Source organism: Dermacentor albipictus, chromosome 9 (genome assembly GCF_038994185.2).
Source record: "Dermacentor albipictus isolate Rhodes 1998 colony chromosome 9, USDA_Dalb.pri_finalv2, whole genome shotgun sequence".
In the NCBI taxonomy this organism is placed as follows: domain Eukaryota; kingdom Metazoa; phylum Arthropoda; class Arachnida; order Ixodida; family Ixodidae; genus Dermacentor; species Dermacentor albipictus.
In genome coordinates, this window is record NC_091829.1 from 131214619 (window position 1) to 131240316 (window position 25698).

At 45.1% G+C, this 25698-nt stretch overlaps 2 protein-coding genes across 7 annotated transcripts in view; one reads left to right on the forward strand and one right to left on the reverse strand.

The window, feature by feature from the left end:
- Nucleotides 1–6946: 6946 nt before the first annotated feature.
- The window catches only part of LOC139049683 (uncharacterized), a 33452-nt gene continuing 14700 nt past the window's right edge, over nucleotides 6947–25698 (reverse strand). Inside the window, exons 1-3 of one of the 4 annotated variants that reach the window (XM_070525386.1) lie at nucleotides 13591–13713; nucleotides 12810–12881; nucleotides 6947–8172 (exon numbers count right to left, since the gene is read on the reverse strand). In XM_070525386.1, the coding sequence (XP_070381487.1) occupies nucleotides 6949–7971 (1023 nt within the window). In that variant the 5' untranslated portion in view covers nucleotides 7972–8172; nucleotides 12810–12881; nucleotides 13591–13713 and the 3' untranslated portion in view covers nucleotides 6947–6948. Of the gene's footprint in view, nucleotides 8173–12809; nucleotides 12882–13590; nucleotides 13714–17443; nucleotides 18779–25151; nucleotides 25199–25698 lie in introns of those variants that run through there. The other 3 variants (XM_070525389.1, XM_070525388.1, XM_070525387.1) reach the window with 3 other exon arrangements.
- On the forward strand, nucleotides 13615–25308 carry LOC139049682 (uncharacterized). 3 transcript variants are annotated; one of them, XM_070525384.1, is made up of 2 exons: nucleotides 13615–14743; nucleotides 25162–25308. In XM_070525384.1, the coding sequence occupies exons 1-2, from the start codon at nucleotides 13640–13642 to the stop codon at nucleotides 25306–25308; spliced, it is 1251 nt and encodes a 416-aa protein (XP_070381485.1). In that variant the 5' UTR covers nucleotides 13615–13639. The 3 variants fall into 3 exon arrangements, 2 of the variants coding, with proteins under 2 accessions (XP_070381485.1, XP_070381486.1); XM_070525385.1 differs by lacking the exon at nucleotides 25162–25308 and adding an exon at nucleotides 19417–19461; XR_011508494.1 differs by lacking the exon at nucleotides 13615–14743 and adding an exon at nucleotides 20785–20842 and having other exon boundaries at nucleotides 25162–25275.

The window sequence follows — 25698 nt, forward strand, 5'->3', positions numbered from 1 at the left end:
TTCATAATGAAACTGCTGTGATGGCAGGTAGAATTGGCGACCTTGAAAGCTACAGTTGGGGGAACAATTTGAGTGTATTGGGGGCGAGCTCCACCACTGGAAAAGCTGGCACCATCGTCGGCATGATGTGGCATGAGGGATCACATGAGCAACGCGACCGCGTCGGCTGCTTCGGAAGTGCCGAAGCGAACTGCAAACGAAAGTTTAAAGTCCCACCTGCGATGTGGTTCTGATTAAGTGGTGAGATTTTCCCGCCTTGGGTATTTGCGCAACAGCATTCGAAGTACTATAATAGCGTATCCAGCTTTTTTGGACACAAGGGTTTAGTTCGCTTGAGTGCCACCACGTGGCGTAGTCACCTTAAACTTTTCAAACTTCCCGCGGTGACGCGTGATGACGTCAACCAAACAAAAATTTAAAAAGTAAAAGCTATCCCTGCGCATTGAACTTCGACACAATGCTTGTCCCGCCGGCATTATCAGTGTTTTTGATCAAGCGTATTCGTTCGTCACCTGGAAATTACTCGTCATCCAGCGGTTACTCGCGACGAGCAATTGTTGATTCTGGTCTTTTCATGCGGTTCTTCTTTCTTCTTCATTTCTTTTCTTTTCCTTTTCTTTTTGTTTCATTCTACGGAGTAAAGAAGCTAGCCTAACCGTCAGAAGCACTTCGGGGCAGCCTGTCTTCAGTCGGCACACATTGTTAACGTCCGAACATCGCACAGCGCCTACTGGAGACGCCGTCGTGGACGGATTTTGATTTTGCCCTGTCGAATTCGTTAAGGTGCACACAATTATTTCACCAGCGACTTTGCAATGCGCACTCATGGGATGCCACTGCAGCTGAAAATCTAGATGTGCTTAAGTATTAAGACATATACATGGATAATTTGGTTTGTCACCTTGACACAAAAGTCACGAAACAAGAGTTGAGCAAACTGTCCCTGTGTCGTCGCAGGGTGTGAGACCGGGCTAGTTGGTATTCCATGCTAAAGTGACTAGCGCAAGAGTGGACACGGGACACTAAAGAGGCGACAAGGATAAGCGCAAACTTCCAACTGGGCGCTTGTCCTTGTAGCGTCTTTAGTGTGCCCTGTCCATTCTTGCGCTAGTCACTTCAGTCTATGTTCTCATCCGTTAGCATGCTATGGCAGAAGCTCGTCCCAATATTAGGTCACATTTAGTGGCCACCCGGCCAGGTACACCCTTGGGTACGACATATACAGTACTTGCAGTTAGTTTCCAAAGTAGTCTCCTGTGGCGGTCATCTACGTGCGTGAAGCAAGAACGCTATCTAAAATTATTGTGCAGTAATATATGCGGGATTTGTATGTTCTCCACATTCTCTACCATGTTGCCGTTCCGCCTTTATTATATAGCCGCAATGTATATTAACAGCTATCCAGCGCCATAAAGGCTATCCACATATTCAACCCTTAATGAGCATCGGTTATCTTCCCTCTTCATTACATGTCCTGCGCATGCCCCATTTCTTTTTCTTGATTTCAACTAAGATATCATTACCTCGCGTTTGTTCCCTCACCCAATCTTCTCTTATCCCATCATTCTTCTTTCAATAGCTCGTTGCGTCATCTTCAATTTAAGTAGAAATCTTTTTCGCAAGCCTCCAAGTTTCTGCCCCATATGCGAGTACTGGTAAGACACAGCTATTATACACGGGCTCGATTCCAAGGGAAGGGAAGCGTAGCAGGGGGCGGCAGAAAGTTAGGTGGGCGGGTGAAATTAAGAAGTTTGCAGGGACGACATGGCCACAATTAGCAGATGACCGGAGTTGTTGGAGGAGTATGGGAGAGGCCTTTGCCCTGCAGTGGGCGTAACCATGATGATGATGATGATATATTCAAAGACCTCACGCGCAACTCCTGACACTTAATTGTATTCAAGAGTTGTGCGACCGCCCAGGACATCCTTAACGAATGTTACATAACACATTATGACACTTTATTTGCCAAAACCACGATTTCATTGTGAGGCACGCCGTGGTGGAGGATTCGGGTATAATTTAGACCACTTGGGATTTTTAACGTGCGCCTAACCCTAAGTACGCAAGTTTTCGCATTTCACACCCATTGAAATACGGCTGCCGTGGTTCGGATTCGATCCCGAGATCTCGTGATTGGCAGCCGAACCCAATAAAAGATAAGCAACTACAGAGGGGAAAGAATGTTGGCAGTAAGAGGAAGGTGGCAGCCGGCACATGACACAATTTGTTCCCATTTTTAGTGCGCGAGAATGGGTACCATCTGTACAAGAATGACGCCGTAGAATGCACTGTATTCAATGTGATGGAGTCCGCGTCCAATATTTCAGACCCGAATCATACTGTAACTACTGACGACCAGGCATCTCGCTAATACGTGCAGTCCCTTGAGAGCTGCCGAGCGCTGGCGTCGGCCACAGGACCTACTTGACCTTTGTTCAACACTTGCCGACATTCTCGCCTTATTTCGCACCATTGCGTTTCAGCTCAACTGCTTCAACAGCCGATTTATTTGTGCCAGAATTTGGCCACCCCGTCAACGTTATGGTTTCTTATTTTTAAGTGATCTTTTATATTTACGCTAATGCTACCCTGAAATTTCCAGCGGTTTCACCTTTCCCAAAATGCCGGCATTCTTGTCGGCCTCTGTTCATATTTTGGAGGATTTTTAATAGCCGTGGAAACCATTGCGTGGCCCCCTGACCAAGCTGCTCAAAAAGTCATTTTATATCCCTGAGGTCTTGTGCAAGCTTCCGCCTTCTTGCCGTTCATCAACCTCCTGATTTCCCTGTCAACTGTATCCCATTTTGATGACTCCAATCCCACGGAAGTTGGCAACGATATAATGTCCATAGGAATAAAGCCATTTAAATCGATTCTACTGTAGATACGACAGCCGCTTTTGCTCACTATGAATGGAAATATTGCGTTAATAAGCGCCATACTTAAGCATTTAAATTGACAGTAAAAAATTACGCGGGTCATAAGTATGTGCAAATCGATGTAAGCAAAGCTTTCTGTGTTTGTTGTCGTTGTCATACCTAATCACCACAGAGTAGACAGGCACTCTCTAATGAAATGCTGTCAATGTTTGCCTGATTACGCCTGCCATTGTGATGCAAATAAACGGAACTTCAACTCATTTTCTTAGAAATAAACGCTGAATGAAATGCTGACGTCATCCTAAACAAGATCAACGAGCGCCGTAGTGCTCGATCTTCATCATCATCATCAGCCTGGTTACGCCCACTGCAGGGCAAAGGCCTCTCTCATACTTCTCCAACTAGCGAACATTGTTTAACTGCGCGAACAAACGAACCACAACGACAGAGAGGGACAAGGACGGGCGCAGACTGCGCCCGTCCTTGTCCCTCTCTGTCATTGTGGTTCGTTTGTTCGCGCAGTTAAACAATGTTCGCTAATATCTACCAACTCGCCCAACAACAAGTTCTACTCTCCAACTACCCCGGTCATGTACTAATTGTGGCCATGTTGTCCCAGCAAACTTCTTAATCTCATCCGTCCACCTAACTTTCTGCCGCCCTCTGCTACGCTTGCCTTCCCTTCGAATCCATTCCGTAACTCTTAATGATCATCGGTCACCTTCCCTCCTCATTACGTGTCCTGACCATGCCCATTTCTTTTTCTTGATTTCAACTAAGATATCATTACCTCGCGTTTGTTCCTTCACCCAATCTGCTCTTTTCTTATTTCTTAACGTTACTTCTATCATTCTTCTTTCCATAGCTCGTTGCGTCGTCCTCAATTTAAGTTGAACCTTCTTCGGAAGCCTCCAGTTTCTGCCCCGTACGTGAGTACTGGTAAGACACAGCTGTTATAAACTTTCCTCTTGAGGGATAATGGCAATCTGCTGTTCATGATCTGAGAATGCCTGCCAAACGCACCCCAGCCCATTCTTATTCTTCTGATTATTTCAGTCTCATTATCCGGATCCGCCATCACTACCTGCCCTAAGTAGATGTATTCCCTTACAACTTCCAGTGCCACGCTGCCTATTCTAAATTGCTGTTGTCTTCCGAGACTGTTAAACATTACGTTAGTTTTCTGCAGATTAATTTTTAGACTCACTCTTCTGCTTTGCCTCTCCAGGTCAGCGAGCATGCATTGCAATTGGTCCCCTGAGTTACTAAGCAAGGCAATATCATCAGCGAATCGCAAGTTACTAAGGTACTCTCCATTAACTTTTATCCCCAATTCTTCCCAATCCAGGTCTCTGAATACCTCCTGTAAGCATGCTGTGAATAGCATTGGAGAGATCGTATCTCCCTGCCTGACGCCTTTCTTTATTGGGATTTTGTTGCTTGCTTTATGGAGGACTACGGTGGCTGTGGAGCCGCTATAGATATCTTTCAGTATTTTTACATACGGCTCGTCTACACCCTGATTCCGTAATGCCTCCATGACTGCTGAGGTTTCGACAGAATCAACGCTTTCTCGTAATCAATGAAAGCTATATATAAGGGTTGGTTATATTCCGCACATTTCTCTATCACCTGATTGATAGTGTGAATACGATCTATTGTTGAGTAGCCTTTACGGAATCCTGCCTGGTCCTTTGCTTGACAGAAGTCTAAGGTGTTCCTGATTCTATTTGCGATTACCTTAGTAAATAGTTTGTAGGCAACGGACAGTAAGTTGATCGGTCTATAATTTTTCAAGTCTTTGGCGTCTCCTTTCTTAGGAATTAGGATTATGTTAGCGTTCTTCCAAGACTCCGGTACGCTCGAGGTTATGAGGCATTGTGTATACAGGGTGGCCAGTTTCTCTAGAACAATCTGTCCACCATCCTTCAACAAATCTGCTGTTACCTGATCCTCCCCAGCTGCCTTCCCCCATTGCATATCTCCCAAGGCTTTCTTTACTTCTTTCGGCGTTACCTGTGGGATTTCGAATTCCTCTAGACTATTTTCTCTTCCATTATCGTCGTGGGTGCCACTGGTACTGTATAAATCTCTATAGAACTCCTCAGCCACTTGAACTATCTCATCCATATTAGTAATGATATTGCCGGCTTTGTCTCTTAACGCATACATCTGATTCTTGCCAATTCCTAGTTTCTTCTTCACTGTTTTTAGGCTTCCTCCATTCCTGAGAGCTTTATCAACAGAATTTTATCAACACGCGGATTTTTTTTTTGATCCGGTGGAAAATTGCCGGCACCGGGATTCGAACCACGGACCTCTTGCACGCGAGGCGGGTGTTCTACCTCTACGCCACCGCTGCACCCGCAAGAGTAGCCTTTTCGAAATCCATGCTGACAAGGGTGAAAAAAAAACAGATTGAGTCTAAAAAGTTCATGATATGCGAGTATATGACCTGTTCCATGATTTTGCAGGGGACACTAGTTAATGATATAAGGCGATAATTTAATGGGGTGTCTCTGTTGCCTGATCTGAAGACTGGAACGACCTTGCCCACTTTCCAGTCGGATGGTAAGATGCCTGTAGAGAGTGGCTGTGAAAACAACAAAGTTAGGTACGCAGCAGATACATGGTTAATATTTTTAAGAGCTTGGAATTAATGTCATCTACACCTGCTGACGATGAAAGCTTGATGTTATCAATAATCGAAGTGATTCCATCTGCCGAGAATATAATTGGCGACATACGCGCAGTTATGTTAGTAGATGTGGGAAGATCTGGAGTTGAAGTCTCGTTAGTAAATACAGATAAAAAGGCTGCGTTAAAAATGTCAGCACACTCGTCGTCGCTGACCACTTCGCCATGTGCATTTAACGCGCTGATCATGCGCGCCTCCTTAGGGTTTATTATTTGCCAAAATTGACGAGGGCTGTTCGTAAGCATTTTAGGCAGTTCATCGTGGAAAAAGGAGAATTTAGCTTTCCGTGTAGCCCTCAGATAATCGTCCTCGGCTACAAAATATTTCTCCCAAGCAGAGGGGTGTCCGTTTAGTTTGGCTGAGCGGAAGAGACGTTTCTTTTTGTTTTCAAGTCGCTTAAGCGTTTTAGTGAACCATAGTTTGTTACGATTTCCGCGGAATGTTATTCTTGGTATGAATTTATCAACGAGATCACCTAGTTTGTTTTTAAATATTGACCAGTTTTCATTAATAGAGCGCGTAGAACATAACCTCACGAACGTAGGAAGAAATGTGCTCAGATCACTATTAAGTGCATCATAATTACCTCTATTGTACAGGCGGATTGTTTTGCTGACTAAATGGCGTTTCACGGGCTGAAACGAAAATTGGCGTGAATTACTTTATGGTCGCTGACTTCAGGTAGATATGCTATTGATGATAAGCTTTCCGGATTACTGGTTAGGACGAGATCTAAGATGCTAGAAGTGCTCAGTGCAACGCGTGTAGGTTCTGATACAAGTTGGGTTAAATTAAAATTAAGGCAGAAATCCACAAAATCTCTGGCAGGCTCACTGCCCATACTTATGGGGACGTCATTACTCCAGTCTATTTGAGGAAAGTTAAAATCACCAAAAAGGAGGATTTCTGCTTGCGGGTGTTGATTACTAAGGTCACTCAAACTGTTATTAAGTTTAAATGAGAAATCTGGAATATTATTCGGAGGCCTGTAGCAAACACCTAGAATTATAGTATGGGGGGAAGCATGAATAATTAGCCATAGTACTTCAAGATCAGAAGTGTTTTTGGCTACGGAGCACGATAACTGCTGATGCACAGCAATCAGTACACCGCCCCCCCCCGCATGCCTTTGCGATCCTTTCGGTAGACATGAAATTCCGGTAGGTCGGCTAGTACTTCTGTGTCTGTTATATCTTCTGTTAGCCACGTTTCGGTTATCACCATTATATTACTGTTGGATGATAAAACAAGGTTGGAAAAAGCGTCGCGTTTGGGAAGGAAACTGCGTGCGTTGGCAAAGGTTACAGACAATGATATGTTAGATTTGGGCTTGACAGTGTAGCAGAAATTTTTACGACGGGGAAATTGCTATATTATTTCTTTGACAGACTGCGTTTGCTCGTCGTAGACGTAGCGCTTATGACCCATATGCAGTGTTTTGAATCGCAAAGAAAAAAGTAATGATTTGCTTTTCGCGAAAGTTATGAGGTGCCTGCGAGCGTTTTGTACGGAACGAGTGAAATCCTCTCCAACGCTGAAGCTGGTTCCTTTGAACTTGCGGCTGTTAGAAGGAATCAATTCTTTTGTTTTATGGAAGGTGAATTTTGCTATGACAGGACGGTGGCGGTTAGTACCTGTGCGATGACCGAGACGATGTGCGCGCTCAATTTCCTTCAGCTCGATGCTAATATTAAGATGATCGGGGCAGTGCTTGATGATAAGTTGCTCGGTCTGGGCAAACGCCTCTGATCCAGTTGATTCAGGGAGGCCATAAAAAATAAGATTATTGCGTCGTGGCTGGTTCTCGGCGTCATCAATACGCGTTTCAAGCCTGTGTACCCCGGTGGCCACTTGAGCGGTAGAGGTTTTGACGGCTTCAAAGTCAGAGCGCAGGGAGACAAGATTTTGATAATGAGCCTCTAGGTCAGTCATGCGTTTGCCCATATCAGCAATAGCTTTGTCCGTCGACAATAAATGAACTTTCAGGTCTTGAACCTGACTAATTAATTTTAACTGTCCAGCAGACAAGTTCTTCAATTCAACTAGCAAAGCGTTGGAGTCCGGCCCCGGGTTGCTTTCGATATCACCCGACATCATCAACAAGGCACGAATTACATCAGAGAACTCAAGAGCGACAAGAAGGCAGCAGTGCGGGCTCGGCAGCTGAAGCAGGAAATAATTGCTAGAGTTCTTACAAAAAAGACTGTAAGCTTTACCAACCTGCATGACAAGAGCGAATGGTTTAGCGATCTGCGTCTGTGCACAGCCGCCGAGCCCACAAGGCGCCACCGGTAGTGCCTGCTCTTTTGTAGTTGACCGTAAGGTTGATGTCGATGACGACAGGTTCGTCCATGCTGCATCGAGCACCACCGTCTTCAGTAGCGGTGTCATCAAAAACGCAGATCCGCCGCTCCCGACGAAATCCAGGGGCTTGAAGGTTGGTGCAGTTGAAAAACCAGGGGTTCACATCAGGGAGGGGTGACAGGCAATCCTGTCAGTTTCACCTGACGAAGCACGATATTGCAGCGGGGCTGCCAGGGAAGCCGTCACTAGGGCTGGAAGCAACAGGCGCACGAATGCGCGCTGAAACACCTGCATGACAAGAGCGAATGGTTTAGCGATCTGCGTTTGTGCACAGCCGCCGAGCCCACCAACATACATAAAACACAACATACATAGAACACATAGAACATACATAGAACACAAGGCACCCACCACCATGACATTTTATTTTTGACAACAGCGACACACAGTGGCGGACTGATATACTTCCTAAAAGGGTTTAATTTTATTTTTTCATCGCAGAACCGCAAGCACAGGTTGCGTCGTGCGTATATCGCAGCCACGTACTGTGGCCGCGCTCCTTTTCCTCTAAAAATGTGGCCCCCGGCGGCTTCACGCGCTCCCGTAAGTGGCGGATTGGACTGTCACTCCAGGAGTTTAAATACACGAACTCTCTGCATAGAAACGACGGCATGATTGTTAACATATGGTTGGCTTGGATATGTTTGGCAGGCCCAAGACCCTCCCTGTCTTCTAACGCGTTCTTATGTTTGCGTTCACGTCTCTGTCTTGAAGGGACGCGCATCGTAACAAGCTGCAATGGTGCTTGCGTTGAGCGTATGTAAGGCAAATCTAAAATGTCTGTTCACTAACTTGTGCAGTAAACCCATGTTTATAGTATTCGCGCAGTATAGTAGTTGTATAGTAAGAATCACGAGTGTGGCAACCGTAACCGCAAGCGTCACGTTATGGTCGTAACTTGTCGGGACAGCGTAGTTGTAATCCACGGACCCGGCCACTAAGGAATACGTGGCAAGGCATGGCTGATGAATAAGTAATTGCTTAGATTGGTTTTCAGTAAAGGTTTGTTACCAAGAACGGCGGGAGCTTATACTGCCGCAAAGGATGGATGCTGGGCGGTGGCTCCAATCATTTACTCGGCACATCGCACATCTACACTGCAATTCAACTGGTTTCGCCGACTCTTGCTTATATTCTCTCGCGCCTAAGCTGCGACTTCGCTTGCCACCCGGGCCCCAGCTTTTCCTCTTTGCCCACGCTTCTTACCCAATCTGCTGAGACGTGCTTCCACTGATGCTTGCTCCTCCTTTTTCTCAATAAATAAAAGCATTCATTCATGCATTCCTAAGTTACTGCAGAAAATAGCGTGTCCTTATCTCCATAACCACCCTGTCCCTCACCTGGACTCTCCCATCGCAAAACAAAGTTGCTGTGTTGCAAATGGCTGGGCGTCACATATACAATTTTCTAGGAATGGCCAGTAGCACGGCACGCAATTGTCGGTGGGTGACGAAACAGTATATAGAAAACCTTCTTTGCCATATCCACACTCAGGGCTCTGCTTCGTGGGCTACTATTAGCCGCTACGACGAAGTACGAAATGAAAGAAGCTGGGCTGGTCGCGGGCAGCTCTTTTTGGATTCGTGATGCGTCGATTTAATATATATATATATATATTTCTTATCCAAGCCTAAATGGCTGCGATATAGGCGAGGTGAGTTACGGAAGCTCGTTGGCTTGGACTAACGACGCTCTTCACGCAGAACTTTGTCTTATGCGTGTTTGCGAACGGGAATGAAAGACAGGAGGGCAACACGCCTGCCTGAAATGAAACATTTGGAATAACCCTTTGTTTGGCGGTTAGACATATGTCGAGGGTCCCCGATACGAACCACCTGCAAGTCTGTATCACCTTGCAATGGGGAACTCTGATGAAACGTTGTCAAACGGATAGGCTTTTAATTATCATAAGTATATATCTATTGAAATTCCATACCATGAGGTGAAAGCCGACTGATAAGCATTTAAATTTTCCGTGTTATTAAAACATCCTGTTAATAAAAGGTTGCTGTGCTTTACCGCCCCCTAAATTAAAAAGTAAATTGTGAAAAATAAATTGGTGCGCTAGATGTGTAAACGCAGGCGCAAGAAAAGGCCTAGTCCGTTTCCCAGTATTCACTCGATGAAGGTGGAGCACCTCTATACTCTCACGTTGTAGTAATGTCAAGAGCAAAACACTTCCAAAAGAGTCAGTCACGAATGTTACTCATTATAAGATGAGCTTGCGCTGGAAAATAAAATAAAACTCAAACATAACGATGGCTGCGCGCAAAGTGCTTCCTCTGATTCCGATCTACGGATGAAGGCGTCGGTTCGACAGATTGGAATGCTCGTACATTGCAGCGCTATCTCGGGTCGTAAAATGTGATGGAGAATGGTCGTCAATATTCGCTTCACGCGCGCAATCTGATAAGATAACGCTCTTTCGCTATTGAGTCTGTGACAACATACTGGATATTAGAAACACATGCAGGCGCATCTTGAGCTAACTGAAAACTTTGGAACTGTGGTTAGACGCTAAAAAAGCCCCCCCCCCCCCCTAAAGAAAGAATACATTTGCTTTCAATATTAGCTCAAACATAGTGCTTGTGGTTTAAAAAGGGCTCCTAACGCTACGCAGCAGCGCCGACATACAGGAAATTCAAGAGCGAACCACTTTCCAATTACTGGTATTTATCAAACCAGCATATCGTGGTTCAATGTAGCCCTGTAGTCCAGGGGCAAGTTCTACCACGGGTACTGTGTCGGAGCTCATATTTCATGTCAGCATTAATTGTCACAAAATCACAGTATTTTTTCTTTAGATCTTATTATTAGACAGCTAAAATACGTCCAACGAAACCTTCACCTTAATATTTCAGTACTTTTCGTTCTAACGTACATATCCGTGCTGATCCATATGTTATAAAGTACTGAAAATGTGCTCAATGCTTTCCTACAGGAAGCTGTTTTTATTCCTTATGATGCCAGGAAACCGAGCCTGATACCACCAACGCTCAGAAACCTAATCGGGAGCGCACACAATGTTCTCGCACACCTTGTGGGATGTACCGTAGCGCCGAGGTGCTTCTTGTATAATGAATGAGAACCGGTTGTAAAGACAGACGTGCAAGGTTGGGCCATGTGCTTAAGCTCCTGAAGTTGGTTTGTGCCAGGATAACCTGTCCAAGCTTTCACACTTACTTTATGAGAAATCAACAGCACCATCAATATGCCGGCTGCTTTTAACTGAACGAAACAAAACAATTGAAAATATACAAACAATGTTAACATCATTTTATCATTGGAGTGTTCAGATTGGTAACCTCTAGATGCGGAGTAAGTTCAGAAGTTGTTTGCGTAATTAACAAAGCTACGTTAATTAAATTTTCAGTAAGGGTTCTTACGTGGCTAAAGGAAATGAGCAGTTTGGAGCCCGTCCTCGAGATTATGCAGCCAAGCGAAAAAATTTTGACTAAACATGCTTCTGTGGAGCCATGCGAACAAAAAATTTCCAACACTCTTGGAAGGCGTAATTGACGCAGAAAAACATCTGTAAAGTCACAGAAAGAACAGCACTTCACGACGGGACACAAAGGAGGAACCACACACAAACTGCGCTAACTTTAAGTGCTGTTTTTTATGTCATATGAAGCAACTAGCCCGTCAGTCATTCCTTCCAAACCTGTAAAGTCAACCTGACCACATCTAGCCTTTTGTGATGCTGTCATCAATAGTATGGCCCCGTGAACATGTTCCCCATGGCCACATAGTCGCGTTCCATCTCCAAGGCAAGCATATTAAAGTTTTAATGTCAATACGGCAGTGAACGTGTGCCACCGAATGCTTGCTTGGTCACAGAAGCGATGCATGACGGAATGATGGTGCAGATTTAGCGCGTCACTGGCATCAAGACAATGCGCTGCAGCCGAGGGAAGGAAGATAACGAAAGTGAGCAGCTTGGTAGCTGCTCATGGAGCCGTGCCGATGGTGGCGGTGCCATCATGACGAAATCTGAGGCGGCGATATTGAGGGCTGATGCGTTTTTTTTATTCTTTTATGCATTTTTTTACAACGAAGTCGTTAAGAGTAAGCTTTAACTCGGACCCAACTCCGACGCGGCCTATTCAAATAGATGTAAAACGCCGAAACTCTTTTCTGAGATAACCCCTGGGCCGATTTTAATGAAATTTGCTGGATTCGGGAGAGAAAGGTAAATTCTATTGACTATTGGAAGCGGAATTTCTGTGTAAGGCTTGAATTCTGGTAAAAGATTTTCAAAATTTCGGAAGCGCGAGAAATACAGAAGCACGAAGTTTACAAATTAATAACTCCGCATCAAGAACTGATATCGCGGTTCTGTAAACAGAATCCTTTAGACAATTCAAAGCGGACAAATCCAATATGCAGATTTATATCTTACGTGAAGTCATTAAGTTGTGAACAAGGGTTGTACAAAAGCTGTATTTCCACATTACTAATTTCTTTAGATTCATGCGTAAGATATAAATTTTGACCGCTTTAGATGTGCTGTTAGATGCAATGTACAGAATTGTGATAGTTTTCACTGCCGAAAGACAGAGTTGTGAACTTGATGGTTTCGTTTTCTGAAAATTTGCGATTTTTGCCAATTTCGAATAAGCAATTGATGACCTAAATCAAAAATGCTAAACCAACAGTCACTAGATTTTAAGTCTTTCTTTCAAGTGCAACAAACCTTGTAAAATTTGATGCAGTGGTTATGGAGAAAAACGAATTCTCCTTTTACATGTATTTAGATAGGACCCCCAGAGCTAAAGGTTCCTCTTAAGGGCTACTTTCCCCAATATCGCGTCCGCGTGCGGAGCAAAGTCCCGAAAATAGCGTAATGCCGGCCTAACCCGCACCGGAGGTGAAGCAAGCGTCCAGCTCTCCCCATGCGTGGGCTGATCCGGAATGTAACGCCATGCCAGGCCGACCTGCGGCGGAGGTGAAGCAGGCATAAGCACTCCCCATACGTGGGCCGATCCCGAAGACAGTGCAATACAGGGCCGACATACGGCAGAGGTGCAGTTCGCCATTAAGGGGCCCACATACACAGCTTTGCTGGTCATCTTTTTTCCCAGAGTGGGAGGGCACTCAGATTTTTTACTTATCAAACATCAGGTCATCAACGGCGAAACCAGGGACACCAAAGCCGTCCTCGGGCTCGACCCAGAAAGCGCCTTCGACAATGTGACGCACTTTGCCATCCTCGCGCAGGTGTCCCATCTAAACCTAGGCGAGAGGTCGTACAAATATTTTAGACTTCCTCACAGGCTGAACGGCGGAGCTCAGAGCCGGCGACCTGAAGACGGACAAGAAGACATTAAGAAGCCAGGGCAGTCCCCAAGGCTCCGTCATCTAACCCATGCTATTTAACCTTGTTATGATTCAAGTTGCCAAAAGGCTATGCCAGCGTGAAGGACTCAAGCACACGATATACGCGGACGACATTACGCTAGGTGGAAAGGGCTGTGATGCCCGCATAAAATCCACACTACAGACGGCCGTCGACACGATCTAAGGAAGCCTGGAAGGTACGGGACTGCGTTGCGCCCCAACTAAGTCGGAGCTCCTGCTTTACCAACCGATCAAGACGCACCGAATCAAGTAGCAAAGAAAACACGAAAAGATGAAGATCCGCACCAGGGATGGTAACACAATATCGACGGTCAGCAAGATCCGAGTCCTGGGCATGACGATCGAAGCGCTCGGCAGGAACGAAGACACCATCACCCGCATCATGGGTAAGGCGGCCAACGCCACCAAACTGCTCAAGCACGTTACCAAGAAGGCAGTCATGAAGGAGGAAAACATCAGACTTCATCAGAGTGGGCTCGGTGGCACCGCAAGGCGCACGATGCTAACTTTCGTGCTCTACTATGTACAGGCATTCCTGGGACTCGGTTTGCGCGGTGATGCCTCCTTTCCGGCTCCCTTCGGACACACTGCGTCTGTGACATCGACAGCATCGTATCAAGTTGGCCTGGCCCCTGTTGCAACCATATCGCTCTTGCGGTTTGACTCGGCAACGCCCAACGTGATCCATCTTGATAAATCTTTCGGCAATCCAGCGACTCCAGCGACCTCCGAGGAACTGCATAAATTGGGACAACGCCTGCTACCACTCTTTAGTGGGCTCGGTGGCACCGCAAGGCGCACGATGCTAACTTTCGTGCTCTACTATGTACAGGCATTCCTGGGACCCGGTTTGCGCGGTGATGCCTCCTTTCCGGCTCCCTTCGGACACACTGCGTCTGTGACATCGACAGCATCATATCAAGTTGGCCTGGCCCCTGTTGCAACCATATCGCTCTTGCGGTTTGACTCGGCAACGCCCAACGTGATCCATCTTGATAAATCTTTCGGCAATCCAGCGACTCCAGCGACCTCCGAGGAACTGCATAAATTGGGACAACGCCTGCTACCACTCTTTAGTAGGCTCGGTGGCACCGCAAGGCGCACGATGCTAACTTTCGTGCTCTACTATGTACAGGCATTCCTGGGACCCGGTTTGCGCGGTGATGCCTCCTTTCCGGCTCCCTTCGGACACACTGCGTCTGTGACATCGACAGCATCGTATCAAGTTGGCCTGGCCCCTGTTGCAACCATATCGCTCTTGCGGTTTGACTCGGCAACGCCCAACGTGATCCATCTTGATAAAGCTTTCGGCAATCCAGCGACTCCAGCGACCTCCGAGGAACTGCATAAATTGGGACAACGCCTGCTACCACCCTTTAGTGGGCTCGGTGGCACCGCAAGGCGCACGATGCTAACTTTCGTGCTCTACTATGTACAGGTTGGTGAAAAATATCGTCTTACGAAGTGTTTTAGAACCAGCTACGCATGCCTGGTGGTGTTGCCGAGCCCTGCCTGTTTGCGGTTATGTTGTATGAATGTATCTCGCATGGTTCACTTATTCTTAATTATGTGTGGCGACATAGAGGAAAACCCAGGTCCTGATTCTGATGTAACGGGTAATCTTGATTCAGATGTTCTGCAACAGATTTTACATACCGTCACGGAAATTAAGGCTTCCCAAACTGAACTTCAAATCGATATGCAGGGCGTCCAAACACGGCTGTCTCTCATTGAGAACACGCTTGCAACACTCAAAGACTGCAAAGAAAAAGTTGAAAAGTGTGAAACAACTGTTAGTGCGGTTCAAAAGCAAGTCGCACATTTATACAGTAAAATGGACGACTTAGAGAACAGAAGCCACCGGAACAATATTGTGATATATGGTATTCCAGAAAGTAGCGAAGAAGGCCCCGCATCTTTGAAGAAATATGTCGAGAACGAAATCTTCAACAATTTGCTGAAAGTTAAAGTAAAGACTGTGGAGCGCGTCCATCGCGCTGGCAAAAGATTAGCTAATCGACATCGACCCGTCATATTGCGGTTTTTTGATTTTGCCGAAAAAATGGCAGTTCTGCGCAACTGTTCAAAGCTCAAAGGCACAGACTTGTCGGTGTCGGAGGATTTTTCGTTTGCAGTTCGTGAAACGCGCAGGAAGTTATGGGAGTCCTCAAAACCAAACCGAGCATGCGGTGATAAAGTTGTGCTTCTTTTCGATAAGCTGAAAATAAATGACACGCTGTACGCATGGGATAAGCACGTGGAAAAAAGGATACCTCTTAAACAAGCGCGTTCTGAGATGACTGGTCACGAGGGTAATAGTTCAAATGCATGATGCCAAGAAAGAACACCGTCGTTTTCTTCATTGTGTTTCAACGCTCGAAGCATAGTGAACAAAACAGATAAACTGGAGGAGATTTTATTGGCTTACGAACCTGACGTTTTAGTGATTACAGAGACGTGGCTTCATCCCTCTATCCACGACTCAGAAATAATTCCAGAAAACTATAGCCTAATTCGCAGAGATCGTGATAGCCGTGGAGGCGGAGTGGCCATCGCTATAAAGAATGGTCTAAAGTTCCAAGAGGAACAAGGTATACCTAACCATGAGAGTCTCTGGTGCACAGTCACATTTCAAACCACACCTCTACTAATTTGTGGAGTATACAGAAAGCCTGGGGCACCTGAAACTTACCTTACGGAATTACACAACTACCTCCTCGAGAAAATGCATGATCGGACGAAGCTAGTACTTGTTGGCGACTTCAACTTGGCAGGAATTGATTGGGATAACCTGACCGTCAGCAATAGGGAAGTAAGCAGCTGCGAACGACTTTTTGATACCATGTTAAGTTTTTCTTTATCCCAACGCGTAACGCAACCGACACGCGTCCAAGGGCTTGTTTCTAATATTTTAGACCTTGCTTTGATTTCCTGCACAGTAGACACTGAAGTTAAGGTGGAAGATGGAATATCTGACCATAAATTGATTCTAATTCATTTTCCTAATCTTAGCCTGGCAAAAAGTAACACTGAAAATTCACATATAGTTATTAAAGATTATTGCAGGGCAAAAGATGAAAGCATTATTGATTACCTGGAAATGAACTTAGACGATTTTTACGCTGAACCTTCCGATGATGTAGAGAACTTATGGCTGAAATTTAAAGCGGCAATTTTTCACTGTGAAAAAACTTATATACCTACGAAACGTAAGAGCACAAGACGAAGAAATCCTTGGATAACACGAGAAATTATTCATATGAAACGGAGACTGAAAAGAATCCGGAAGCGTAAATGCGATCCAACAGTAGTAACTAAATATTACCATGAATTTAAAAGCTTGTTACGGCAAGCAAGAAATAACTTTTTTTCACACACTTTAATAGATTTCATGACAAAGCAACCGAAAAAATTTTGGCGTTACCTTGCTAAGCCGGAGAGTCCAATCCGTAAGATGGAAATCAACAGCATCATTACTGAAAATATGCACACAATAGTTAACTCATTCAATTCTTTTTTCCAGTCCGTATTCACCCAAGCATGCCCAGTCCAAGTACCGCTTGTTCAACGTGACTCGGCTATGCCGGAAATCGAGATAACCGAACGAGGTATCTTGAACCTGCTTCTACAACTAGATGTTAAAAAATCCCCGGGCCCAGATAAAATCCCGAATGCGTTTCTTAAGCGTTATGCAGAACAACTTACCCCGTTTTTGCATAAAATATTTACGCTGTCACTGAAAAATGGTGCAGTTCCGACAGACTGGCTTCGCGCTAGAATAAACCCAATTCATAAAGGTGGTAACAAACTTTCTGTGGAAACGTACCGACCCATATCACTAACTACTTGTTGTTGCAAATTGATGGAGCATATCCTCAACAAAGCCATCATGGACTACCTAGAGTCTAAGAATATACTGTACCCTAAACAGCATGGCTTCCGTAGAGGGCTGTCCACGGTAACGCAACTCGCGGAAATAACTCATGACTTCGCTGGCATAATTGATTCTAAACTTCAAGCTGACGCAATACTCATAGACTTTGCGAAAGCATTCGATCGCGTACCTCATTCTAAATTAATAGCCAAGCTTGAATCGATTGGCATTAATAGCAAAGTAATAGGATGGATTTCGGCTTACCTTACAAATCGTACCCAGTATGTAAGTTTAGACAATGTAGATTCTGACTTCCTAAGCGTTTTGTCCGGTGTACCCCAAGGGTCTGTTTTGGGGCCAACATTGTTTCTTATATACGTTAACGATATCTCTTCTTGTACAGAAGCAGGTGTAACTTTGCGACTTTTCGCAGATGATTGTGTCATTTATACTGCAATTCATAGTGCTGACGACCAACTAAAGCTTAATTCTTCTTTACAAAACATCGCCCAATGGTGCAATACGTGGGGGATGGAAATTAATATCTCTAAAACAGCGTTCATCAGCCTAACCAAGAAAAAACGACCTTTATCATTTACGTACAATCTCAAAGGCTTGAATATTACACAAGTCGACAAAGTAAAATACTTGGGTGTCACATTCTCGCAAGACTTAAAATGGGATAAGCACGTCACCGATACATGCGCCAAGGCATTCAAGCAATTAGGGTTCCTACGCAGAAGACTGAGTAAAGCCCCTCAGGCCTAAAATTAACTGCCTATAAAACTCTGGTCCGACCTATTTTAGAATATGGAAGCATAGTGTGGGACCCTCATCAAAAGTACCTTCGTGATAAACTTGAAAGATTACAGAATAGGGCTCTTAGGTTTATCTGTTCAAAGTATTCTTGGCACGACAGTGTAACGGACATGCGCAATCAAGCGCATTTGGCAACTCTTTCCTGCCGGCGTCATGTTGCATCTATGAAGTTTTTTATCTCCTCTTTAACGGACACATCAAAATCGGAAAAGACGACTATATTCATCCGCCTGGCCGTCGGTCTAGTAGGACAAACCACGATAAGTGCGTCCGGCCATTTAATACGCATTGCAATACGTTTAAGTTTTCTTACTTCCCTCGCGCTGTGAACGCTTGGAATGCGCTACCAAGCGAAGCTGTAAATATTCCAAATTTAGATCAGTTTTGTTCTAGTGGAGCAGCTAATGGACCCTGTATAACTACTTTTCTTGTTGTAAAACCCCAGAAAGTATCTTGTAGTGTTGTATTATTTTCGTGTGTACATTTTTCCCTGTATAACTACTTTTCCTGTTTTCCTGACCCTGTATAACTTTTCTTGTTGTAAAACCTCAGAAAGTATCTTGTAGTGTTGTATTATTCTCGTGTGTACATTTTTCTTATGTATAGCATACGATACATAATGCTAGATTTTCTGTTTTCGTGTACGCGAGGCGTAACCATGTATGTAATATAATATTGATGCACTTGTTGTTGAAGTGTTCTGATCTACCTCATGTTTTCCTGTTGTCTTTTTGAGAACTTGATGTATATTATTACATGCCTATGATGATGAAAGCCCGCTCCCTGTATGGGTCTGCAGAAGACCTACAGTATTGATAAATAAATAAATAAGTAAATAAATAAATAAATAAATAAATAAATAAATACACTCCTTCGTTCATGGTTATATTGCGCTCAGTTTTACACAGACGATATTAAGGAAGGACAGGACATGGACGGACGTAGCGCAAACTACCAACTGTTTATTACTGTTAAATAACGCGCTTATATACAAGGAGATATGGCGCGGGGGGGGGGTATAAAAGATATGACAAGTTCACGGAATGTGATCATAGTTCGGGTCAGGCATACGTCGTTCACTGGCACCTGTTCGCCCTGGCAAACTCGACCTCAGCTTCGATAAGCGCGATGGACGGAGTGCTTACGCACATTTCTTTTTCTTTTTTTCTTTTTCTTTTATCTTTTCTTTCTTTTATCTTTCTTTTTCTATCTTATATACCCCCCCCGCGCCATATCTCCTTGTATATAAGCGCGTTATTTAACAGTAATAAACAGTTGGTAGTTTGCGCTACGTCCGTCCACGTCCTGTCCTTCCTTAATATCGTCTGTGTAAAACTGAGCGCAATATAACCATGAACGTTCAACAACTAGCCCCCTTCATTGCTTTACTAAACACTCCTTCGTACTCTGCCACATAGGTTACGTGGCAGCCTTCCACAAGTGGGTGAAAAGCGAAAAGCACAAGCTCGACATCCTTATCCGGAGGGCTTACAAGACACCACTCGGTCTACCCGAAACTACCAACACGAAACCTCTCCTCCAGCTGGGCATACACAACACGCTCGACGAGATCGCCGAAGCGTAAGGAGCCGCTCAATTGGAAAGACTGTCATCAATAAAGGCTGGCAGAAAGATCCTGTGCAGTCTAGGCATCGGTTATCACGAACAGCAGAGACCAAAATGCCCCGTCCCCGACCACGTACGACGGAACGTGCGGATTGACCCCTTGCCGAGGAACATGTGCCCGGAATTCAACGAAGGCAGAAGACGCGCTAGAGCCATGATACTGGCGGACCTGCACGCGGAAGACACCGGCGCCAGATACGTGGATGCAGCCGAATATGCCGGCCGCAACGGCTTCGCGATCGCGGTGGTCGACTCCGGAGGCAACGTGCTGGCGACCGCCAGCACATCGAGCAAGCAAGTGGAGGAAGCAGAAGAAATAGCCATCGCCCTGGCCATCGTAGACCGAGAATGCCACATGATCCTCAGCGACTCCAGGCAGGCGGTGAGGAACTACGCCAAAGGAAGAATTGCCCCAACGGCGGTACGCGTCCTGCTCCGACAGGCAAACCGCCACAAGAGGACTCGAATCAAGTGGCTCCCAGGGCGCACGCAGGACAAGCGTCGGAGAAGCATGCCAATCGCAACGAAACGGCACACGCCCGAGCGCGAGGGCTAACCGACCGCGCCCAAGGCAACGGCTGCCCGCTGTAGTTCAGCGCCAAAGACCGGATGACCAGCTATAACGAACTGACCAAGGCTTTCGGCTAGCCCGCAGACTTTTCCCGCCACCCTGTCAAGGACTGAGCAGGTCCCAGGCCGTGCTGTTCAGGCAACTACAAAAGAGAACGCTTCCAAGCCCGGCGCTATTGCATAGAATGCACCCGGAATCGCACCCCCATGACAAGTGCAGAGCGTGCTGCAGGGAGACGGCCACATTCGAGCACATGCTATGGGATTGCTCCAAACAGTGGGCATGGGATGGCAGCAATGGCGCAGTCTTTGCTGAGACCGTTCTTCTTTTACATCCAGATTCTTCCACTAATCGGGCTGTTTCCTGTCCGTGCCTGGAACCCCTTCGATGGAGCCTGTACTACGCCCTTCCTTCCTGAAAACTCGGCCTTTGCATCATGCGGCGATTTGCTGTTCTCTTCGTCTGCGCATGCTGGAAACGTCAGCGGAATCATCGCACCGGATCTTTTCACCAAACCAACGACATCAACGCATGCGTCACCCTGTGGTGCGCATATAAATAGGCCAACGATGACAACCCTCGTCAGTGGGCATGGGATGGCAGCAATGGCGCAGTCTTTGCTGAGACCGTTCTTCTTTTACATCCAGGTTGGTAACTCGACTTCCCTTTACTGTAAGCGCTCTAGCAATCGCTCTTTGCTGCTCATCCCATGCCCGGACATTTTGTGGTGTTTATTTGCCGACTGTGTACATGTTACGAAGTTGCTTGTGATGTCCGGAGACATTGAGCTTAACCCTGCGCCTAATCCCAGTTGTAGCACTAACCTCGTTCTCGAGGCCATCAACTCTCTTGCCACTAAAATGGATGCGCGTCACGCTGAGCTAATCTCAACTCTTAACGAAGTGAAAGCCAACCAAGAATTACTTGAGGAGCGTATTACAAGCATGAATGCCAGATTAGCGTACGTAGAGCAGAAAGTCGCTGCACTTGAAACTTGCAAGAACCTGCTCATATCCGAGGCGTTATTACCGAGGCCATGAAAAGTGAGTGTATCGGTGCAATCTCGTCTGGACGATTTCGAGGACAGGTCAAGAAGAGATAACTTGATTTTCTATGGTATCGCCGATGGTGCCTCTGAAACTGGGGCGGAAACAGAAAAAAAAAGTTCGTGCACTCCTTGTGAAGTTTTTCGCGTTGCAATTACCCGAAGAAGGAATTGAGCGTGCGCATCGCTTAGGTTCCTTTATAAATAACAAATGTCGACCAGTGCTGGTGAAATTGGCATCATTTAAAGTAAAGGAAAACATATTAACACAAAAGAAGAAACTGAAAGGATCCGGGGTATCCATTCAAGAAGACTTCTGTCGGGCAACTAGAATGACCAGGAATAAGTTAATTGCATTTGGGAAGTCTTCCGGTCAATTGTATCACCTCAGGTACAACAAATTGTTCATCAACAAAACGTGCTACGTGTATTGCTCTCAAACCGATACCGTTTATGAACTCCAGCAGAACAGTACTGCTACTGCCAGCGGTAATGTAGGCAGCAGCGGAATGAATTTCCCTGCGAAGCCCCTGTCACCCCCTTCGAGTTAGCATCGCGCGGCCGTACAGAATAAGCATGGCAACGATTTCTCTGTGCTGTTCACTAACATCCGCTCCATTATGAATAAGCGCGATGCTCTGTCTGCGCTGATCGACACGTGCAATGCAGATATTGTTGTTTTAGTCGAGACCTGGCTTTCAGATAAAATTGAAAATTCGGAGCTTTTCGCGTGCAGTAAGGTTTACAATATTTGTAGAAATGACAGAATAGGACGATGTGGTGGTGGGACCTTGATCGCTGTTTCATCTGATATCACCTCTTTTGATATACACGTGCCTTCGCAAATTGAGTTCTTGTGCTGTTGTATTCACATAAATAACAAAGACGTGATATTTGCCGCTTGCTATCGACCACCCGATAGTACATCCGCATTTTTCAATGAGCTATTTGACTGTCATAACCAAATCTTTGTTAAATATCCAGCAGCACCAATATTCTTGCTCGGTGATTTCAATTTCCCTGGCATTGACTGGGCTGTTGACTTCCCATCAGTGACTTTATCCTCATCCCAATGTTCAACCTTTCTTGATATATGTTCGACATTTGGCCTCACCCAGTTTGTTAAAGAGCCTACCCGTGTCACTGCAGTTTCTGCCAACATCATTGACCTCGTCTTCACCACATCCCCTGATTCAATTTCATCATTATCAATTATACCTGGTTTAAGCGATCATTGCGTGATTCATTTTGCAATCCCCATACGCTCGCCACAGCGTCTAAAACACCGTAAGAAAATTTGTGACTACAGTCGAGCAGATTTTTCCTCGATCAATAACGAATTACAAGGTTTTGCCGATTTCTTTTTTCCTCAGTTCTGGGAAAGAACTATTGCAGAAAACTGGCTCCTTTTCAAGAACAAGGTCCAGACGCTATCTGAAAAATATGTTCCGACTCGCCTATTATCATCATGCAATCGGGCTCCTTGGTTTAACTTGAGTTTAAAACAACTTCTTAACAAGAAAAAACGCATTTTTCGACGCTTCAAGCTATCTGGGGAAACCAAAGCAAAAGCTGCTTACGTAGCTATCGCATCTGAATATAAAATGGCCATTCGCTCAGCCAAGAACTACTTTTTTTCTGAAACACTACCTCATCTGCTCACAACTAATCCTAAGAAGTTCTGGAACATTATTAACGTACGCAAACCCACAGAAATCGTTCTGAAAACTGACGATGGATTTCCGGTCCCCCGTGAGCTTTGCTCAACGGTTTTTAACAACACATTCTCGCTATCTTTTTCTAACGCTCTAATAGATCATTCACCGTCCGCACGTGCCTTTACGTACCTTGAGATGGAGCCGATTTCGATCGATTTAGATGGCATATACAATTTGATCAGGAAAGCTAAACTTTCTTCATCGGCAGGTGTTGATACCATAAATTACAAATTCCTTAAGAGTACTGTAGCATATTCAGCTGCTTTCTTGTCATATATTTTTACGCAGTCTTTGCTGAGTTCAACACTTCCGGACAACTGGAAGACGGCGAAGGTGATTCCAGTCCACAAATCCAGTGATACACATAACCCCTTAAACTACCGGCCGATCTCCTTAACTTCTATTCCATGCAAATTATTAGAGCACATAATCTACTGCAACCTGGTTAGCTTTCTCGAGTCTAATAATTTTTTTGCGTCACAGCAGCATGGTTTTCGCAAGAATTATTCTTGTGAGACTCAATTATTAACCTTTACTAATGATTTGTATCCGCATTAGATCGAGCTTCAGTTATTGACTGCATCTTCCTTGACTTCGCGAAAGCTTTCGATACCGTCTCACATCGACTACTATTACTGAAACTTAGCGCACTCCATCTTGATTGTAACCGGCATAAGTGGATTGAATGTTTCTTGCCGAATAGAACACAGTACGTTTCTGTTAATGATCATGACTCTAAATCATGCAATGTAACATCCGGTGTTCCTCAGGGGTCAGTCCTAGGGCCTCTTCTTTTTCTAATTTATATTAATGACCTGCCTGATTCTGTTACTTCTAACATAAGGCTCTTTGCAGATGACTGCGTTCTGTACCGCGTAATTTCTAATGAGTCTGACTTCTCCGTTCTTCAATCTGACTTAAATAAAATTTCTTCCTGGTGTGATGCATGGCTTATGAAACTAAACATTAACAAATGTAAAGCAATGAGGGTGTCTCGAAAGATTAACCAGTCCATTTCTCAGGGCTATGATATTAACAGTTGCCCTCTTCAGTTCGTCGACAGCTACAGGTATCTAGGCGTCCATATCACTAATAATCTGTCATGGCAGAAGCATATCCACCATGTTATTAACAAAGCTAACAGTTCCCTTGGTTTTATTAGGCGGAATTTCCGCCTCGCTCCCATTCCGCTAAAACTACTACTATATAAAACACTAGTGCGTTCTAAACTCGAGTACGCTTCATCGATATGGGACCCGTACACTAGCTCGTTAACACAGTCCATAGAATCGGTTCAGAACCACTCAGTTAGGTTTATCCTCCCTAACTACTATCGCTTAGCCAGCGTTTCTCACAAGAAGCAAATGCTTGAACTACCTCTCCTTTCTACTAGACGTCGAATTTCCCGCTTATGCCTGTTTCACAAAATATACTACACTAATAATGAGCTAAAAATTACACTTTTTTCGCCACCGAGCCATTTGTCATCCCGTATTGATCATCGAATGAAGGTTGGGGTGCCTCAGTGTAAAAGCAATGTATACCTCGAAGCCTTCATCCCGAAAACAAGTCAAGACTGGAATCGCCTTACCGCATCCATCGTCACTATCACGGACCATGATGTGTTCAAGTCGGCTATCTGTGACCATGTGCTGCCTCATTAGCTACATTTTTTTTTTTCGTTTTCTATTGCCACTCCTCTCTGTAATGCCTGTACGGCCTAGGGAGTAAATAAATGAAATGAAATGAAATAATAAGTGAAGATTTGTATGCGCTTGATCTGATAAATCTTATAGCATCCTATGGATCTGAAAATGCTATTTTATAGGCTACCCGTGTTACTCACAACAGCTCCACATCTATCGACGTCTGTAAACAAGCCTAAACAAATACGATTACAACACAGGCATATTGTGATCACGCCTTAGTGATCACCTACCTAATTATATTTGTACACAAAACTTATTCATTAAAGAAAAACGTCCAAACCTCCCGCGATATAGAAGTATTATTGACAAAACTCTCCTTAAGTTTAGCGAATTGATTAAACGAGCTGACTGGTCAAGTGTGTATGTGCAAAAAATCCAGATAAAGCATATGACACTTTTTTAGAGATCTTCGTTCAATGCTACAACACTGAGTAAATAAATGAAATGAAATGAAACATCCAAGCGAAGCTAACTCGGGACGTACACCGCCGCAGCTTGAGGAAGCAAAGCGGAGCGACGACCAAGAAAAACAACTCCAGGCCGTCCAGCAGGTCATCGAGGCGCTGGCTAGGCAGGAGCCTGGCGAGCCGGCAACGGCGAGTGGGGATCTTCGCAGAGCGCCCGCCACGATGACGACGTAGGCCACGTCCGAAGTGCGCCTTCGCGCTTTACTGCAGGCTTAATAAACGTTTTCCCAATCCAATCCAATTACTTATCCGCGTTTGTCCTGCATGCGCCTGCTATGAAAACAAGCAGGTATGCATAGAAAATCTGAGGTGGCGGTGGCAGGTGGTAGCGCAGAAGTTAGCATGCCCAGCCCCTGCACGTACTTATATGTGCATTTACATGGGTTCGTGGTAGTGATAGCGACCAAAGCTCTACTTTTTCTGCGGGCTCTAGCTATTGTGAAACTAAGGATGTAGTTAGCATGCCGAGCCACTGAATGCAAATTGCAGCAGTTACGAGTGGTGGAATCCCGCTGGGGTTGATTGTGAAGAAAGCTTCCTTTCTCTGTCCACTCTCGCGATGGT

Coding starts and splice junctions, on each gene's coding strand:
- LOC139049682 (XM_070525384.1), top strand. CDS start 13,640: ATGACGATCGAAGCGCTCGGCAGGAACGAAGACACCATCACCCGCATC. Junction 14,744..25,161: donor TCGTGCTCTACTATGTACAG/GTTGGTGAAAAA, acceptor ACACCGCCGCAG/CTTGAGGAAGCAAAGCGGAG.